Below are 20,700 nucleotides of genomic sequence, written 5' to 3'. Positions count from 1 at the left end.
GCAAAGCTGGTGACGGAGAGGAGTGCAAGAGGTTAAGTGCCACTGCCCATGAGTCAGTACCAACCCAGGCAAGCACTCCAGCACTGCATGAGGGAAGCATCTGTAAACAGATCACTGCAAATAACCCTTATTAGTTATGCAGTTGCTACCATAACACCAAGTGAGTGAAATACCCTCTATTTTACATGAGTTTTCTTTGAAGCAATATCATTTTCCTTTATCTAAAAAATGTTATTAAGGAAGATAACTTGTTTATGTTCACTGAGAAGGAAAGGAAAAATCAACTCAACTTCCACCGAAGGTTTAAATGACTCCCAAGGATGAAGGTTGAGTAAGGAAATTAAAAGGCTGCAAATCCTCATGCATGAGTGGGCATTTCTTTCATACTAGAGAAATATCTACACGGCATGGCTTGGGACCATATAAGTGGCACTGGTGTGAGGAACCACTGTTAGATCCATGGTTCCCGCATTTAGCTGATATGGGACTGAGGGTCCGTGTAAGAAGGAGTGTTGGCTTAATGACGGCTGAAGCTCCTGTATGAACCACTGTCACTGTCCTCCTGAATCATGACAACTGTTTGCATCCCTCTTCTGTCCTCTGATTTTCTGGCGATAGGAAGGGTGACAGCTGTGCACCTTTGGGCGATGGGGTCTGACATCCTTCTGCAAACAGGAAAGGAGCAGGTATCAGCGGCAGCCTCTGTGCTTTGCCACACCCATTGGCTGTCCCCCTTGCCTGCCGCTGGCTCTCCCCGGGACTGCTCTCTTCGTCACGGCTTCTGCTGAGGCAACAGATGTGCCCTGCTTGGGACAGAAACGCCTTCGCTTGAGGACTGAAGCCAGCGCTCGCTGCCTGCCACTTCTGGCAGAAACAGCCTTCACTCTGCCAAGACACAGACCCCATGGCGTTCCGCTCCGCTCCGCCCCTGAAGCAGCCCAGGAAAGCCGAGGCCCCCGATCCCGCCTGCAAGGGTGGGCCGCGCCGCATGCAGCCTCTGCCAGGGCCCAAGCACGGTGGGCCCGGCAGCCGGCGGTGCCCCGCGGGGCTCGGCACGGCGAGCGCAGACGCCGGGGGAGGCGAGCTGGTCTGAAGGGACTCGACTGAATCCTCTGCCGGTGGCGGCGAGCGCACCTCAGCCAGCAGAGGGCAGGGCCGCAAGCCAGCCAGCTCAGCCCGCCCGCCCGCTCCTCCCGCCGCCGCGCAGCCACATCCGCCGCCGGCGGGAAGGGAAGGGGCCAGCGCCGGTGTTCGTGCCGCATCCTCGCCGTCTCGCTAGCAGGGGCCGCGGGCCCCGCCGCCGGCCGCAGGATGCCGCTGGGTCTGAAGCCCACCTGCAGCGTGTGCCGCAGCACGTCTTCCTCCATGTGGAAGAAGGGCGGCCAGGGCGAGATCCTGTGCAACAACTGCACGGCCCGCTCTGCGCCGCCCGGGCCCATCACCTTCGCCACCACTTCGTCCGCCGCGCAGCACAGCAACGGCGGCGGCGGCGCAGGGAAGCAGGTGAGAGCGTCCGGACCCAGTTCCCCTCTTGGTGCCTGGGTCCCGGCGGCGAAGGCAGGGGAGGCACGGCCGTACCCGCGCCCGGGGCAGCGCCCTCCCTTGTGCTTATTCGGCAATTTTCCCCCAAGAGCAAGCAGGAGATCCACCGGCGGTCCGCGCGGCTCAGGAACACCAAGTACAAGTCGGCGCCCGCCGCTGAGAAGAAGGTTTCCACGAAGGGCAAGGGCCGGAGGCACATCTTCAAGCTGAAGAACGTAAGGCTCTGCAGGGGTCTCTGCGGCCGGGTCGGGAGGCGGCGGGCCCAGGGTCAGCGCGGTCAGGCCCCGAGCCCTGTCCCGCCCCTCAGGGGAAGCCTCGTCGCGGCGGGCGGGATCACGTCCCGCTGCCTTGGAGCACAGAGAGAGCTTCTCACCGAAATAACCCTGAATCCTGGGCGGGACGTGGTTATAATCGCGGCCGGGGGCGGTTTATTCGTGGGTAGCACGGGCACGCTGGGTTGTGGTGCACCGGTCCGCACGGCACCCAGCCCTTCGTGCTCGTTTCCTGAAGGAAGGAGTTTTGTGTAACTAGAAACAAGTAAGTGAATTTAGTCCTCACTGCTCCGCTTGAAATCCCCAGAGTGGCAATGTTGGCTTTATTTTCAGTTTTAAAGTGCAAGCGTTTGAAATGTTTGCACCTGATTCTTTGTCTTTACTACCAGAAGGTAATGTGGGCTAAAAGGGAAGAAATCAGTCTGGAGTTACATGTTTTGTTTGCTTTAGTGCTCATGATTTTGCATTTCTACATTCTTTTTTCAGCCCATCAAGGCTCCTGAATCTGTATCCACTATAATTACAGCAGAATCAATCTTTTATAAGGTATGGTTTATGAAATTTGTTTGTAAAAAAGACCTTGCTCTTCCTATTTCCAATTTCATGAATTACCATTGATAATGAAAGCACTGGGGGTGCTTTCCTGTGCTTCCTTGCCTAGCAGTTGTGGGGGATTTTGCTCTGCCTTATATTATTAGGTTGTCTTGCAGGGTAGTTTACTACAGTAGTTTACACAGTTGTCATTCATTGTTCCATTTTCTTTCAGGAAAGAGATGGATCTGGTTTCCTTAGTGATGGTTGCAGTCAGGGTTTTTAAACCTCTAACTTCTGTTTTTGTGCAGGGGTCAAGCAGACGTGACTGTAGCTGGTTATTTAAATTTGTGTGATGTTTCCTACCTTAATCACAGAGAATGTTGCCTTTAGAGGGGGTGGGTTGTGCTGCCCTAACGTCTAAACTGGGTCCTGTTCCAGAGCTGAGTGCAAGCAGCCTCCAACACCCTCGCAACAAGATCTGTTGACTATTGCAGTGAAAGCAGAAGTGGGCCTTCACGCATTCATGCTTGAGAGCATTTTCACCAGCATGACAAGGTGTTAGTGTTTCGAAGTTCTGAAATGTGCCTTTGTTTCCTGGTAGTACAAACCAACCATTTGAAATGCCTTTTCCTCCAAAGGAGAGGTCAGGATAGCCAATAGGAGACTGCACAGCAAGAAGAGAAGTGGTACACTGGGATGTATATGCTCTGGATACCTGATGCTTCATGTGTGGCATCCCAGATGAATCTCTGCTGTTGACTAGTTCACAAAAGAGTTAATGCTTTTTCCTGTGTATCTGGGGGGAGAGGAGAGTTGGTTATCAGAAATTCCAAAAAATTACATCAGAAGTTTTATTTAACCCAATCTGCTTATGCAAAACGTTTCTATTGTGGTACTTTGCTGTGTTGTCAAGGAGGTTGTTTGGGGGTTTTGTATTCATGCTATCTTAAAACCCTCCTGGCTGATTCTTAGCAAACTCTGATCTTGACCTGCATTGTGCAGTCACTGCAGTGTGCTGTGCAAAGCTATTATAACATGAAGTGAGTTGCCTTTGCTGCACAGTCTCACATCACAGAGCACCATAGAAGGAGGTGGATGTGTGTTTTGGGATTCCTTTACATTCAAGTGGGTGAACTTCATACACAGACGGCTGCTTTCCCAGCACACACAGGGAAATTACCTCAGTTACTTGTTCTGGAAGGTGGTGTTGCATCCTCCTGCTTACCGAATGAAACTGTCTACTCTGCATGCTCCCAGGCATGAGGTGACTGCACAGTGTTGATGACTGCTTAGGTGAGACAGTACTCAGCCGCTGTTCTTTTGCATGTGACTGAATCAAGGCTGTCTTTCAAGATTGGGGTAATTTGAGATAATTTAAGATACTGGTACTTACTGGTACAAAGTGAAGCTTCTAAAATCAGATTGTTTGATTTAATTATTGCTTGTGTGTCTTCTAGGGTGTATACTACCAAATTGGAGATGTTGTTTCAGTGGTTGATGAGCAGGATGGAAAAACATACTATGCTCAGATCCGTGGGTTTATTCAGGACCAATACTGTGAAAAGAGTGCTGCACTCACCTGGCTCATTCCTACACAAGCCAGCCCCAAAGACTGTTTTGACCCAGCATCCTATATCATAGGTAATCTCTAAGCCTTCATTTTATGCAACTACTTACATGTGCCTAGACTAATGCAAAGTTGGTTTACTTTAAATGAACTTTTTAGATTGTCAAGGTTCACATTTTAGACCCTAATCCTGTAAGCATCTCATTTACTTCAATAACCTTTTTTATCTTTCCTATGTATATAAAACGATGAGCGCTGCTGCAGTGAGTGTGATTACCTGAGTATTTGTGCTCACCAGCACAATTATAGTCTTGCAACTTCAAAAATCAAATTATGACTCCATAGACAGAATCAAAGTTATCACAGTATAAACCTGATGTACCAGTCTAAGCTGTTTCTTTGAAAATGGCCTGAATCAGCTGATCTCCATCTTGGTTGCTTAAAATACATAATGGTGCAAGCACTGCCATGGAGAGCATTCTGCTGTTGATTATAAAATGAATAATAATTTAGAAGAGTCCTTTTGACAGGCAGGCCACAAATAGTGTCTGTTTAAAAAATATTAACTAAAGTACTTCACTCAAATAACTGACTGCTTCAAATGCAGGGGGGAAAAACCCAAAAAGATCAGACCAGCAAAAATAAAGGTAGAGGTGTCTTCTTGCCTAGTATTTGAGGCTCCCCAGAGAAGTCATTGGTTGAAAAGGCACATTCTCCAAGGGATGTTGGCTGCTGTTGAGTATTTTTAAGTAATTCATTCCTGCATTTTCCATTTTATGCCTTAAAATTTTGTCTTTGAAGATTATTTCTTTTTCCATAGGACCAGAAGAAGACCTTCCAAGGAAAATGGAATATTTAGAATTTGTTTGTCATGCACCTTCAGAATATTTCAAATCTCGATCGTCTCCCTTCCCCACTGTTCCCACAAGACCAGAGAAGGGCTATATATGGACTCATGTGGGACCTACTCCTGCAATCTCCATTAAAGAAACTGTTGCCAATAATTTATAATTTTTTAAGGAATACTTCGGACACGAGTTACTTTGGGTGTATTCTCAGGTCTGTGAACCCCATACAGGAAGTTTAAAAGAATTATAAAATGTTCATTTTACATTATGGATTATGGTATTTATTTATTTTAAATTATATCAGATTTTTAAAGTAGAAGTTTTCTTTCCATTTCATGTGTCATTTGCGTGCTCTGTTCTTCAGATGTGATTGCTCATTTTGGGGCAAAACCACAAGTATCATGTTAACTATGGTGAGCAAAATTCTGAAAGCTACCTTTAGTGTTTCTAACTTATTTTCCAGAAAAGGGAGTTAAAGACATACTCTTAATTATCCAGCACTTTATATACTTATTTTAGTTAGCTATGACTGCAGTTCTTGTTTACGTCTTGAATTAGTTTAAGACTAGCTTCAGATAAACACTGAGCTTGGTCAGGGATGCAGTTAACAGCTGTCTGTTACACTGGATGGGAGTGACCTTTGTAGATTTCTCAAACTAAAATCTATCAATCATCCTCAAGGCAGTGCTCTGTTTAACAGTCACCTTTTAAGGGGATTCTCTTGGGCTGATGTTTATCGCTTCCTGCTAAACTTTGCTTATCATCTAAGGGGATACATTTATTGGAAAGCTGGTTGCAGATTTAAAGATGATATTTGGCTTTGCCATCCTGGCATCCTTGTGGCATAAATATATCTTGTTTCCTGAGCAAGCCAGCACTGACCCGTGATTGGAGTTTCACATTGTTACTGTGAGTGTGTGTATTAGTTTGGTATCTTAAAATTCATTTTGAATTGGTTTCTTTTTTTCAGTTGTTGCAATTAATGATGACGAGAAACATAGCCACAAGTAATTCAAATGAAAAAAAAATTGCTAAGGGAAGTAAAGACTAATTTTATATATTGACAGTCTGAGTAATACCCATGGAAATATTTAAATAGCAGAATAGGCAAAATGCCACATACTGAAATAGCAATGTTAAAGTTTTCTGTACTCAAACTTTTTACAAGCCAGTCAGCTCCAAACACTGAGAGACAGGCTTGTGTGGCCCAGATTCCCTGGGGTTGGTGGCTGCAACAGTTGCACTAGGCTTATGTTTAACTTCATAATAAGCTTTGATTTAAGATGAAATGTATTTTGAAAGTCTCAGGTATTGATAATTAACTTTTTGGTGGGACTTGTGACAGCAGGAACCAAATATATTGGTTTCAATCTGCAGCCTTAGTTCTGCCCTCTTCAAATACAAGAAAGAGGAGTCAACCTTAAGGGAATAGGTGCTAAACTTAAGGGATACTGTCAATAGTTCAGAATGCTCAGAAATTAGCATTACATGGCTTATACAAAGTTGAATAACTTCAGTTGCTACATCCAGGAGATGTGCACCCATGTTCAGTATGTTGTAGCAATTAATCCCAAAGTGACCTTGCTCCTGATAATCTTCTCCTTTCTCTCACTTCCTCCAGATTTCTGTTTTGCTGATTTATCTTTATTAAATTAAGACAGTAAAAATAACCTTACAAGGTATTCACAGTAACCAGAGTGGCTCCCTCTACTCAATGTGTTCCTTCCTTTCTTTGCAGTTCGCAAGGTTTTCACTCGGGATCACTGTAAAGTCCCTGTGCTGGTTATGCTTTAGCATGATCCATGGAGCTGTACTCTTCTGTTGGCTGACTTCTTTAAAGTTCTGCAGCTTTCCTTGTCAAATCGTTGTAGGAAGAGGGAAGAAAATTATGCTCATACTCACTCTTGCTTTTTTGAGTTTCTACAGTTTACACTAAATGAAAAGTACCTGCTTGCCATTTGCATTTTATTTATCAATGAATTGTAATATCACAAGGACAGTTTAGAGAGATAACCAGTGTATGGACTGTGATTTTAAGTTTGTTTCACAGAACGACCTGCTGATGCCTAGGTCTCAACACCCTCCTATGTCACACAGCAGGTCATACTGACTGCAAGCTTGCCTTAGTAGTTTGAAAGCTAGAGCAAGAGAAAAGAGTTTGGAGCAAGATAATGTCTTATTCTCATGAAAAATAGTATGTTGTATAAATATTCTACTAAATATTCTGTACAGGACAGAAAACCTGGAACTTCTGTAGGAAAAGCCAAAGAACTGTGAAGCACTGCCACCATGAAATGAAAGCAAAAATGTCATCCCTTGCTGCATTTGTATCACCAGCAGCACTAACTTTAAGAAGGGTGTATTCTGATCGTATTTCAAAGGAAAAAAAAAAATTCATAAAGAACCACACTGTAAAAGCGAAACTATCAAATAATGTAGTAGGTAATGTAAACCAAAGGTGAATCTGCTTCAGTTCTGTTGCTTACCTAAGAAAGGAGGTCTGCACTCAAACATTTGTTTCATTTGCTGCAGGATGATACACACCAACTGATAACTCCCTCTGACAGAGTGATTACAGGTACTGCATGGTACGGGGTAACTCAAGTTGGTATATCTAAGGAAGTGCACTTGGAGTTGCTTAAAGTGTTTGACATAGTCATGTGTGTCAGGGTTTTCTGGGGACACCAAGCACAGTGAGACTGTCTTCAGCTGCAGTTGGCCAAAGCATTCTGAACCCCCCAAGATTATTAGGGATGGTGATTAACAAACTAACATGAGTGACATGCATAAGGATAAATCCTGAAATTGCTGCAGCTGAATTAGGTCCCTTTTGCTCCCTTTTCAGGACTATCAAACAAGTATTTCATTTTGTATAGAGATAGTCATGGATACTGCTACAAGGACTCTCAAGATAATGAAGGCATGCAACAAGAGAACCAGATGTCTTCTTTCAAATTGATGTGGGCCTTCCTCTTGTCATTGAGGCTTGAGAAATAGGTAAACAGCTGCAAGAGAAAACATCGAAAGGAGCCTTTCAGGGTTTAATACTTGTTTAATTGATATGAGAGCATCTGAAATACAAGGAGAAGGGTAAGGACCAGGACTGTTCAGCCTGGAATAGAGAAGGCTCAGGGCGGAAAGTACTCACTTAGCATGCAGATACAGACAGGTGTTTGAGATGTAAAGTCTTGTTTGAGATCAGAGAGATCTCATGAACACATGAAAACATTTTGCTGTCAACGAAAGTTTAGCAAAACTTTACTATCACCTGATTCAGTACTTCAGTATTCTGATTAGAATACACAGTCCTTAACAGAAACATGCACAACCATTATACCAGTGTTTCAAAATATCATAATTCAACAACTGTGCAAGTATATATCAAGACTCACTGATTGTACTGACACATAGCACACTTGAAAATGGAGTAAAACCAAGTGCTATGCGTCACAGGGGTGAATTTTGCCATATCTATGAGGTACATTTTCCATAAAATTCAATTTTGTAAAGTTGACTTGCAAGATTATTCATGCCAGATCACAGCATTAATAATCACTGTTAATAATTAATTAGCACACATAATTAATAGAGTGTTATGCAAGGTTACAGGCAGAAATACTGAAGTCATGCACACCTGTAGTAAACCTAAGCCTGGTAAATTACGTGAAGTCATTAAATGCATATATGAATTTAATAACAAGCATAGATTTTAGCTGGGAGACATCTTTTCCTGGTGTTGGTGAAGGTTTGGCCAAAGAATATCTTTTTCTGGACTACATAAAGCATCTGCAGGAGCAGGTAACCTGTCTGTGACTGATTCACCAGCATAAGTGCAACATTTGCTGAAGTCTCTGAATCCCCGTAGAAGGAGATACATAGCGAAATACTGACTGAACGTACGGGAAAAAGTTCACCCTGAGAGCGATGAAACACTGAAATGGGTTCCTGAGGGAGGCTGGGTAATCTCCAGCTTTAAAGAGTCTCAAAACTTGACTGAACAAGGGCACACACAACATGCTCTCTTAACTTAGAAACTGGCCTTTCCTTGAGCAAGAAGCTGTACTAGATGACCCTTTCAGTCTACATTTTTCTATATGCTTCACAAGCACCCACTTTGCCAGCACTCATTCAAGGTTAAGTATTTTACAGCAGAAGAGATGGATACATTTTTCATATCTAACATGAGCCACATAAAAGAGATGGTGGAGACTTCCCACAGGTTATAAAGCATAATCTGAAAGAGTAAAAATTCACATAGAATCTGGTGCCTTACTTCTGATAGAGCAAAATTACAGTTTAACATTAAACTTTGAAGGCTTTAGAGGTTTAACATAATCCAACATACGTGCTTTGTAACCTATGCTCTGGGCCAATCTCGTATTTCTCAGTTCATACCAACTCTAAAAATGTCCCTCACAAGCTGAGAGAGAATAATTAGGTTTGAACTTATTTAATGTTTCTTAAAACGTGTGTGCTACAACGTGCCATAATAGAAGTAAAACCCACTTACACAATTAAACCTTACCTACAGAATTGGAGAAGAGCAGTCTAAACTACCCAGGTTCATAACAATAAAAAGCTTTTCCAGGACTAACCAGGAGCTTTTTATCAAGGAGCTTCCGCCATAATTCAAGTTCGTCTTCAAATGTCTGTAATTTTAAGAACTAAAAGAAGAAAATATTTTTTTACTAACAGTCGAATAAGTCCATAAATTCACTGAAAGGATTTCCCAGGACTCAGTAAGTGTGTAACTGACCTGGTTTTGGTTTAAATCACGACAGTAACAACAGGCACAAGTAATTTTTACACTTGCAAATTTTACATTCTCACCCCTTTTCAAACTTCTTACATACTTTCCTGAAGTCTGCCCACACATAGAGTCCTCCTGAACTTTTAAGCACAGGCGCAAGCCCATCCACAAGAATTTTCTGTGCTTCTTTCAGCTACTTTTTGTTGGTGGGAAAAACCACATTATCCAACCAGTCATCTATCAAAGCAGAGCTAACCTCTGTCCTTAAGGAATTGACTGAGAACACACTGAACAGGTCCAGGACAGCTATGGAAGAGAGCCAGTTGATTCACAGCTTTATTTGCTAAAAAAAAAATCCTGACTGTACGTTGATATAAGCTATATGCAGCAAGTACATTTTTATTGTACACAGTCAACAGTGCAATGACTACAGCAGGAACTTGCAAAACTTCAAACATACCAACATGAGGAGCTGCCTTATTGCTTCATGCTTGGGATATACCTGAAAATACGTTATTACTTGTCGTTTCTGCATTTTTAGAAAACCTGACCCACTGCAAATTCTCACTCCACCCGAGCCTCCTGCAAAGGACGTTATTTGCAAGGATCAGTTCCTAGGGAAGTCCAGGACATAAAGTTCAGTGATGAGGAAGCCCTGGTGTTTGCTTTCTCTGCCATGTGCAGTTTGTTAGTGCATTAATGGCTTCTGTAAGCAAGAACTTTGCAAGAAATGAACTGTCAGTGTATTCCCTTTGATTTCAGCTACGGGAATAAATTACTTGAAAACAAGATAAGATGCAACTACTAAGCACAAAAAGCTGTTCCACAAATACTCCTTGCACAACAGCATATTCAGTGTATTTGACATTTGATGTGTGTTAAGCAGAAGATGTTGAGGAAGGCATTACTTTTCATAGAAAGAGCAGCTACTGTGGGACAGCAGTTTCTCTGTTGCTGTTCTAGTCTAGTTCCTCCAGCTATTTATGATACCACATGTATCCAAAGCAGATACTTACAGTATTATTTATGAGAACAGTTTCAGCCCTAGAAGGCTGACAAACACATGCAGATCTCTAAAGAGCTAATCTGGTCTGTGATCCAGCATCTTGTCCATCTAGCCCATGTCCTCACAGACACTGCAACACAGCAGGGATGCTAGCTGCCTCCCTCTGCTAGGATCAAAGTGAGAAGTGTCTGAATGCTTGGGCTCACGTGGGCTGGCAAAGGCACACACAGATGACACAGACATACAGATGGTGTCTAAGTATGGGCACCGTGCTGATCAAGCAATTAGCTAACTAGGACAGCTTCAATATATCTATAAAAAAATGTCATGCACACATTTGTCTGTATCCAAAATACCTGCTTTTTTATATGTGACCCTCCTCATAACTATTTGCTTTACCTCTTGTTAAACCTCATTTTCTATCCTAGAAGACGACACAAGAAGTCTACCTCAATACCTGTTCTGAAACATTACCACACCTTTGGTAAGATGGTTTACTCTTCAGCCTGTGCCTTCTCTGTTGGATCTGTTCAAGGAAGAGCACAGTTAAGTGTAAGTGCATTGATAATTTTCTATTAAGTGAGTGGATTATGAATACCAAGACAATAAGAATAGGAAACATTTTAGCCTGAAGTACTGGAGTATACTATTTTGTGGATTTGCTGAGGTGAGTAGCTCAAGAGAGGATGCCTTCAACACCGGAGCAGGGAGGAGATCAGCGTCCAGGAGCCTCTACTCAGAGCAGCCAGAGCCACCGTGGGAGCCTCAGGTCCTCGGCAGGCCTTGCCCAGGAGCCGGCAGCTCAGCTGACGCGAGCAGAGACTCACAGGGGGCGGTGCCACGAGGAGCGGCACCAGCTCTGACTGGTTAAAAACCTGCCCCTGGGAGCGCGGCGAACAGGACGGGTCGAGGCAGTTTGCGCGGGCAGGCGAGCGGGATGGCAATCGCTCGTTGTATGACGAGGGCCCGGTCTGGGAGCTCTGCTCTGGCTGCCCCGGCAGTGGCCAGCTTGGGCACCCAGACAGAGCCGATGAGAGGGGAGGCTGCAGTGCAATGCTCGGAGTGTAGGGAGTGCCTGCACTGGTCTCCTGAGGGAACGGTGCCAAATGGGCAGGGCTGCACTCGGTGCTCCCTGATGGAGGTCCTCCTGCAGCAGGGGCTGAGCTGCGGGATGCTGTCAATAGGCTGCAAGATGTCAGGGAAGCTGAGAGGAAGCAGCACTGCCTCCTCCAGGCCCAAACTGTGCAGGGGCCTCAGGCGTCCCCTGCAGCTCATGGAGGAGAGAAGGAGGCTGTCAACCCAGGAAGCTGGGAAATAGTAATGAAAAAAACCAATAAAAAAAAAAAAAAAAAAAAAAAAAAGGAGGAAGAGGACAGTTAAAAACAAGGGGCTTCCTCCTAAAGCTGTTGTCCCCACCCAGAACCGCTTTGCTGTCCTGCAGGGGGCTAAGAAGGAAGGGCACTTGCACCAGAAACAACCGGGTGATGCACTGGTAAAGAAGATCACTACTGGTGCTGCCAGGAAAAAGAGGTGGGTCATAGTGGCAGGGGACTCTACTTTGAAAGGGACAGAGGCACTCATCTGTCGGCCTGACCCAGTCTCAAGGGAGGTGTGTTGCCTACCTGGGGCACAGATCAGGGATGTTGCAGAGAGGCTGCCTGCTCTAGTGGGACCCATGGACTATTACCCACTTCTGGTGATCCATGTGGGTGCTAGTGATGTTGATAGCAGTAGGCTGGAGAACATAAAGAAGGACTACAGAGCCCTGGGAGAGGTGGTTAGGGGCTCTGGAGCTCAGATTGTCTTTTCATCAATTCTCCAGGACACAGGGGGGGACTTTAAAAAAGCTAGGAGGATTGGCCAGGTTAATAAATGGTTAAAAGGATGGTGCCATAGTCAGGGGTTTGGGTGTCTTGAACATGGGACCCAAGTTAGTAGGCCAGGTCTAGTGGGGGCTGGTAGAGCTGCTCTGACAAAGAAGAAGAAGAGTGGTTTTGGTAGGAGGCTTGCCAAGCTGGTCAAGGTTTCTTTAAACTAGATGTGTTGGGGGAGGGGGGCATCGTTCCATCCCAACACACCCAGTCAGGTGCCAGCACCTACAATAAATGCTCGGAGCGATGCAGAGATATTCCAGCCGCTCCAGCCAATGAGCCGGCTTCATTTGGAGCTCGGCTCAGATGCCTCTATACAAACACCCGTAGCATGGGAAACAAACAAGAGGAATTAGAGATGCGTGCACGTCTATGGGGGTATGATATAATAGGCATCACAGAAACATGGTGGGATGGCTCCTATGACTGCAGTGTTGGAATGGAAGGTTATAGGCTCTTTAGAAAAGACAGGCCTGGCAGGCGGGGAGGGGGAGTTGCTATTTATGTTAGGGATAGGCTGGAGAGTATGGAACTCTGCCTGGGGACGGGTGAGCAGTCAACAGAGAGTGTGTGGGTAAAGGCTAAAGGGAGAGCAGCGATGGGGGACATTACTGTGGGGATCTGTTACAGACCACCTGATCAAGAGGAATCTGTGGATGAAGTGCTCTATAGGCAGATAGGAACAGCCTCACGCTCACAGGCCCTTGTTCTAATGGGGCACTTCAACCACCCTGACATCTGTTGGAGTGAAGGTACGGCCCAGCACAAGCAATCCAGGAGGTTCCTCGATTGTGTGGAAGACAACTTCCTTCTGCAAGTAACAGAGGAGCCGACAAGGAGAGGTGCCATGCTTAACCTCGTGCTCACCAACAGGGAAAGGCTGGTTGGAAATGTGATGCTCCAGGACAGCCTTGGTTGTAGTGATCATGAGATGGTCGAATTCGAGATCCTCGGGACAGTGAGAAGAGCGTGCAGCAAGCTCACTGCCCTGGACTTCAAGAGAGCAGACTTTGGCCTCTTCAGGAGCCTGCTTAGTAAGGTTCCATGGGATATAGCCCTAGAAGGCAGGAGGGGCCCAAGGCCCTTGGTTGATATTCAAGGATCACCTACTACAAGCCCAACTAGAACGAAGTGCAGCAGGAGGGCCAGGAGACCTCCTTGAATCGATAAGGAGCTGCTGAGAAAACTTCAGGGGAAAAAAGAGCCTTATAAAAGGTAGAAGCAGGGACAGGAAGCCTGGGAAGAATACAGGGATGCTGTCCGGGAAGCTAGGGACCAGGTTAGGAAAGATAAGGCCCAGTTAGAATTAAACTTGGCTAGGGATGTTAAGGATAACAGGAAGGGTACGTAGTGAATAAAGGACAGACTAGGGTCAACATAGGCCCCCTCTGGAAGCTATCAGGAGAACTGGCTACCCAGGATTTGGAGAAGGCTGAGGTTCTCAATGACTTCTTTGCCTCAGTCTTCACTGGCAAATGCTCTGACCGCACCACGAAGTCTTGGAAGGCAGACGCAGGGACTATAAGGATGAAGACCCTAGGCCCACTGTAGGAGAGGATCTGGTTTGAGACCATCTTAAGAACCTAAATGTGCACAAGTCCATGGGACCTGATGAAATCCATCCATGGGTCCTGAAGGAGCTGGCGAATGAAGTTGCTAAGCCACTGGCCATCATATTTGAAAAATCATGGCAGTTGGATGAAGTTTCCGACGACTGGAAGAACGAAAATATAACCCCCATTTTCAAGAACGGGAAAATGGATGATCCGGGGAATTACAGACCAGTCAGTCTCACCTCTGTGCCTGGCAAAATCTTGGAGCAGATTCTCCTGGAAGAAATGCTAAGGCACATGGAAAACAAGGAGGTGCTTGGTGACAGCCAGCATGGCTTCACTAAGGGGAAATCCTGCCTGACCAATTTGGTGGCCTTCTATGATGGGGCTACAGAACTGATGGACAGGGGCAGAGCAGTTGATGTCATCTACCTGGACTTGTGCAAAGTGTTTGACACTGTCCCACACGACATCCTTGTCTCTAAGCTGGAGAGACATCAATTTGATGGGTGGACCACTCGGTGGATAAAGAACTGTCTGGATGGCCGCACACAAAGAGTTGTGGTCAATGGCTCAATGTCCGGTTGGAGACCAGTAACGAGTGGTGTCCCTCAGGGATCGGTGTTGGGACCGGTCTTGTTCAACATCTTTGTCAGTGACATGGACACTGGGATTGAGTGCACCCTCAGCAAGTTTGCTGATGACACCAAGCTGTGTGGTTCGGTTGATACGCCGGAGGGAAGGGATGCCATCCAGAGGGACCTTGACACGCTTGTGAGGTGGGCTGATGCCAACCTGATGAAGTTTAACCATGCCAAGTGCAAGGTCCTACACCTGGGTTGGAGCAATCCCAGGCCCAGCTACAGGTTGGGCAGAGAAGAGATTCAGAGCAGCCCTGCAGAGAAGGACTTGGGGGTGTTGGTCAATGAGAAAATGAACATGAGCCGGCTTCAGAGTGCGCTCGCAGCCCAGAAAGCCAACTGTATCCTGGGCTGCATCAAAAGGAGTGTGACCAGCAGGTCGAAGGAGGTGATCCTGCCCCTCTACTCTGCTCTCGTGAGACCTCACTTGGAGTATTGTGTGCAGTTCTGGCGTCCTCAACATAAAAAGGACATGGAACTGTTGGAACAAGTCCAGAGGAGGGCCATGAGGATGATCAGGGGACTGGAGCACCTCCCGTATGAAGACAGGCGAGAAAGTTGGGGCTGTTCAGCCTGGAGAAGAGAAGGCTGCGTGGAGACCTCATAGCAGCCTTCCAGTATCTGAAGGGGGCCTGTAAGGATGCTGGGGATGGACTCTTCATCAGGGACTGTAGTGACAGGACAAGCGGTAATGGGTTAAAGCTTAAACAGAGGAAGTTTAGATTGGATATAAGGAAGAAATTCTTTACTTAGAGTGGTGAGGCACTGGAATGGGTTGCCCATGGAAGCTGTGAATGCTCCATTTCTGGCGGTGTTCAAGGCCAGGTTGGACGAAGCCTTGGGTGACATGGTTTAGTGTGAGGTGTCCCTGCCCATGGCAGGGGGGTTGGAACTGGATGATCTTAAGGTCCTTTCCAACCCTAACTGTTCTATGATTCTATGACACTCACAACACCAAACATTTCCGTGGGGAAAAAAGCAGTTCCAAAGACAGAGCGGAATGTGAAAAAAAGATGTATGTGACAAGCCATAATATTCTCATTTGTGCAGCCACAATCAGAATAAAATCACTGAACATGAAGTATTTTGAAGTAGCAAAGTTTCCTAAACTCTGGAAAAATCACATTTGTAATTTCTTCTCTCTTTTCACAATCAGAACAGTTGCTTCTTTACAACACTTCGAATTCCTTTAAAATCTACACAGAAACTTGGGTCTTGAAACACAATTTAAGATCTCTTCTTCATTAAATTGAGTCAGGGAGTTTCTCTGCATTTTGTTACAGTGCCCAGATTCTAAAATCAATTCAGGTCCTGTTGCCAGAGTTGGAGCTACCTCAGTCAGAAGACTGAAAATCTGCAGAGGTGAAACTATACCAATGCTCCAATGCTGAGAACATACACTGCTTACAAAGCAACTAGGAAAACATGAAAATCAGATATCAATGTTACTGGTATCTTCTTTTTAGCTCTCTGTAAAGCAGCTTCTAATTTTTCAGCTGTTAACTAGAAAGGGTGACTTTCCTTGGCAGTCACCATATAGAAGACAAAAATCAGGCAGAATAAAAATATATAAAATATATTAAAAAATAAAAAAAGAGAGTGAAGAAACGCTCCCACCTCATGAAAATACAATTGCTACTGGCTTTTATAAACTAAAAAAGTTAAACAGAAGAGGTTTCTCTGTAGTTGCACTAGTTCAAGAAGGGAACACAGCAGTCCGACAACAATACTATTACCACCTCAGCATTTGAAACTAAGATCAGTCTTTTCTATGTAATTCAATTACTTTGGTTTTAAACGCTGCCCTCATCCAAGACTATACCATCAGTGACTTACAGAGAACTTGTTTACCTTTATTTTCCTCTGACTGTATGATTTGGTGTTGTAAGAGATGCTACCCCGCTTAGACTTGCCTCACAAATCACTGAGCTTTCAAAGAGCGGGAGAACCAGTGTTGAACAACTCACATGGTAGACACATCTTCTTAAGGGGAGAAATTTGCAAACCAAATTTACTCATAGGAGGAGTGACAGACTTAGGGATGACAAATTGTAGTTCAGCATGTCAGTGCAGAACAGTGCCTGCACAAAGTCAGTGTAATCCTCCACATCTGATGATACCAACCTCCTTTCATGCTGCAGACTGAGAAAACAACAGGCTGTCTCATCTGAAAGTGCTAGACTGGTCCCGTCTCTTCAGTTGGACTAGGTTTGCATTTTCAGGGCTTTTTTTATTGTTCCCTGTGGAATGTCTGTTAATGTATTTGAATAGCTTTACCTCACTGAAAAAGGGCACATGAACGAGCTGTATTTTGCCATATAGCCATGGTATGGAGCTGGAATAAAGATAACAGTGTAAAATCATTGAAAAATGAAATTAACATTTCTAATAAGCAATTATTTTGTGAGAAATGACTAAACTGACAATCTAAGAATTTGACATCTGATTTATTCTCAAAGCCTTCACTGTGGCCTAAACCACTATTTAAACAAAACTGACAATTTAACATATGTCAGTCAAACCAAGATTCTTCCTTAGCATTTGCAATAGCAGATTTGACAATCATAAATATTTTCAGTAAAAGGGAATGGACCTGATCAACTACTTCGCTTGGTTTTTCGTTTAAACAGTAGTGACAAATAATGATCTTGCTCTCAATATTTTGGCTAATTTTCAACTGTCAAATTTTCAACTGTCAAATTTTCATCGGGATTTGCTGCAAACTTCAACTACTTCTGTCTGGTTGCCAAGGTGCTATCTCACAGCCAGGGTGCCTACAGAGCTGTGGAACTTGTTTCCCTCCTCATTTTTGTGCTGTAAGGTAGCTCCAGGCTGGTGTTCTCCTGGAGAGATTGCTAAAGCGCTGTGTGCCAGGGTTTTCAAGGGGATAAAGTGGGCATTCTACATTAACAAAGGGATAAAAAGGAGACTGTCAGCATTCAAGCAGGAGAGTTCCCATTAAAACTGCGCAAATACAAGGAAATCTGAACATATTAAAACAGAAATGGATACAAATAGCCTTCAGTAAACATTATAATTTAAACCTAAACAAAGCTCATTGGTTACACAGCACTCGTACCACCGATATGCTGAAGTAATTGCACCATGTAAGTCTACATCAGTCTACCCTCCCCACAAAGGTACCAGTAACAGGGGGCTGGGGGGGGGAGGGCGTGGCACAGTCTCCTGCACTGTGTCATCCTGATACCTTCCTTCCCTGGAAGGCCATTGTGCCTTTCCCCATTCTCTGCTGTACTGCGTGCTTAGTCTGCTTTCCTCATTCCAAACCAGAGAGAAAACTGTTTCCCCTTGCTGAGCCATTTCCTCTCCTACTGCTTACTTCTGCTATAAGCAGATTGTTTCCCAGGACTCCAGTCCTTCTTTGCATTTCCACCTCTGCTTCCTTCTCACAAACGCCCTTGTTTGACCAGGTGAAGAGATGACTTCACCACCCTCTTTTGCTGCAGCTCCATTCGTGTCCCAAATTCCTTCTATGTGTTTTCTTTAGCTAGACACCCAAGCTTTCTCTGGGTCCCAACTTCAACCCAGTGCATCTCCCTCCCTTCAGCTTCCACCATGGCTCCCACTGCTTTTCCTCCTAAGCTCTCAAAATACACTGAATTCTCTCCTCTTCCTATAATGCTCTTAAAAAAACCCTATGGATTGCATTCCAGAAAGTGAGTGTGCCTGTTGATACCTCTAACATTTACCACGATTCTAGAAATAGAGCCATGATTTCAAAGACACTCTGCCAGTGACAAAGAAATACCATGCCTTGCTTCATTCAGGCAGTTCGAGTAACAGCAGGCTGTCAGAAGCCACAATACAATTATGTTCACTGCTAACAGATGTTTCTAAGTAAAGTAATCAAGTTTTTACTCACCACCAGGGTCACATAAATACAGTTGACAGAGTAGCAAAACCAGAACAGCACAGTCATCTGGAAGAGGTAGTGCAAATGTATATTTAGCAGTGAAATATTTAGCAGAAATATGAGCACTTGTTTAAATTCATAAACATCAGTACTAGTTTAAATTCCAAAAGACAGTGAAAAAGCCACACCACTACACCTGTAACACTAGTCCTTGATGTTACACCTTGCCCACTTCTTCAAATGGAAAATTAACACTATTAAAACTTCTGCCAATCTTGCATATATATATCCTTCCTGTAGCATCTTGCTGATACTTGTGTTCAGATTTACTCACCTTTGTCAGTTCAAGAAAAATAAGATGCAAAGATACAGCAATTGTCTTACATGTTCTGGATCCAGTGCTTCTGCAGCTCTGGCATAGTCAGAAATTTGTCAATTTATCTCTTCTCTGAAGCTAAACCACAGAATTAGAGTCAAATATGCCAGCATGTGTTTCTCAGGGGAAAAAAAAGGCACGAAATACACAAAAGAATGAAGCTTATGAGAAAAGAACAAATGCATAATTCGTTCTGTTATGAAAGCCTTGAAGGTTTTGTTTAAATAACAATTTCCTCAGATGCCCAGTTGTGCAACATTTTATGAGACACAAGAACACAGAAGCCATCTGTTACCTTGAATAACAGTGACTGTGACTCAACTATTATTGCTGTATACCAGAAAAATGAGAAAATAAAGCATCTCTGAGCCCAAGTGGGATTTGGTTTTGGAGAAAGGGCAAGAATTTGGGTCAATTTTATATCAAGACAGGCTTTCAGCCCAAGTGAAGGTGATGGTGGAGTTCCTGTTGATCTTCAGGAAGCCAGTATTTCATCTCTACTCTTCACAGCCCCAGAGTTTCAGTTTACCACTCATCAAGACTAGAATGAATCATGCCAGGAGCGATTCACCACATCCATGATTCACCACACCAATATGTGCACCCCTGCATGCCAACAAGCCCCTGGATCTTTTACCTTTGGCATTCCGGGTCTTTGTGGCACCTTGAGGTTGGAGAGAAAACCAGAACAAAAATCCAGGAAAGTAACTCCCACACAGGAACCCAAGAGCTTGGAACCAGGCAGGTAACAGTGACAGACCTGTCCTTTGGGCTTTGCAAAAGAGTGAAACAGCACCCAGCTTCACAGAACCATGACCGGCACCAGCAACAAGGGGTGCCATAAACGGGAAAATGAAGTTCCCACCGTCTACTGCCTTGCATGTCAGAATACTGGAAAAGATGAGACTTCAGGTAATTCATGTCAGGTCTTAGGAGCTAGTGACATAAAAGAGGGGTACTGTAGAAATGCAGTGTTTTGGGGAGTTTCTGTGCTGCTGTAGCAGAGTTAAACTTGGTTATTTTAAAACCCCCACAACATTATTCAATAACAGTAAGGAAATGGAGAATATAAAAATTAATGAGTTAAAATTATACTTGTATTTTGCATTTCTATGTTTTAGTTTTAAGATACTAGAAAACATTAAAACATCATCAAAATGAAGGAAAACAATGAAAGAATTTTTTATTGGATTATTCTGTCATATATTAAAGAGTCCTGAATAGTACATTGAAGAAAAGCATCCCAGCTGTACCCAAGAGATTATGCAGCAACTTCTGAGATATATCAGTGCTAAAATGCTTGCAATATTTCTGATATCAGCTTTTAATTCACGTCAACTTTGATTAGCTTCTTAACCAACAGAAGAAAAGTGACAGTAGCCCTATCTGTTACAGAAGAAAACAGAAGGAAGCTTTATTACCAGCAAGTGGCTTTCTTCTTCTCAAAACCAGTGCCCTCCCTCATATCCCCAGATAACTGGCTCAGTCCTGTATTCATTGTGGCATCAATTTTGGCTTATTCCTATGAAAACTCCAACTGACAGCACTAACAGCTCATCAGCCAACCAATCCATACATCCAGTTTATGCCTGACCCTCTGTCACAGGCATTGCAAATACACTAGCAGTTGCACTAGTGCGAATTCATTACCTGGTGGTAGTAGGAAAGAGAAGGCAGAGGTAACTGGCAAGCTGCAGGATCTGGCCTGGCAACTGGGTCTTCATTTTGCTAACACACAAGGAACAACATATGTTATGCAGATCAACTAACAGCTGGAGAAAATACTGCCTTTAAAAAAGGTGCAGTTTCCCCACAGCTATGTTTCAGAGACTGGCTCTCACTGTGACACGCAGCAGTGCAACGTTT

General features: G+C 44.3%; 1 protein-coding gene and 1 pseudogene across 2 annotated transcripts; one reads left to right on the top strand and one right to left on the bottom strand.

The window, feature by feature from the left end:
• Positions 1–1,296: 1,296 nt before the first annotated feature.
• On the top strand, positions 1,297–4,926 carry GATAD1 (GATA zinc finger domain containing 1; the record flags this gene model as incomplete). Its single annotated transcript, XM_080609582.1, has 5 exons — positions 1,297–1,503; positions 1,632–1,757; positions 2,301–2,360; positions 3,806–3,989; positions 4,736–4,926. The coding sequence occupies exons 1-5, from the start codon at positions 1,312–1,314 to the stop codon at positions 4,924–4,926; spliced, it is 753 nt and encodes a 250-aa protein (XP_080465708.1). The 5' UTR covers positions 1,297–1,311.
• Positions 4,927–8,422: 3,496 nt separating this feature from the next.
• Positions 8,423–18,057, bottom strand: LOC308216902 (1-aminocyclopropane-1-carboxylate synthase-like protein 1; annotated as a pseudogene). The gene is made up of 6 exons: positions 17,996–18,057; positions 16,862–16,919; positions 15,993–16,117; positions 9,617–9,891; positions 9,289–9,427; positions 8,423–8,549 (listed from the first exon to the last, which is right to left on the bottom strand). The product of its transcript is annotated as a 1-aminocyclopropane-1-carboxylate synthase-like protein 1 (transcript).
• Between the last annotated feature and the right edge of the window lie 2,643 nt (positions 18,058–20,700).

This window comes from Psittacula echo, assembly GCF_963264785.1.
Source record: "Psittacula echo genome assembly, chromosome: 2".
Taxonomy (NCBI): domain Eukaryota; kingdom Metazoa; phylum Chordata; class Aves; order Psittaciformes; family Psittacidae; genus Psittacula; species Psittacula echo.
Note: the sequence above shows the minus strand (reverse complement) of the source record. Positions and strands in the feature narration are given on the sequence as shown.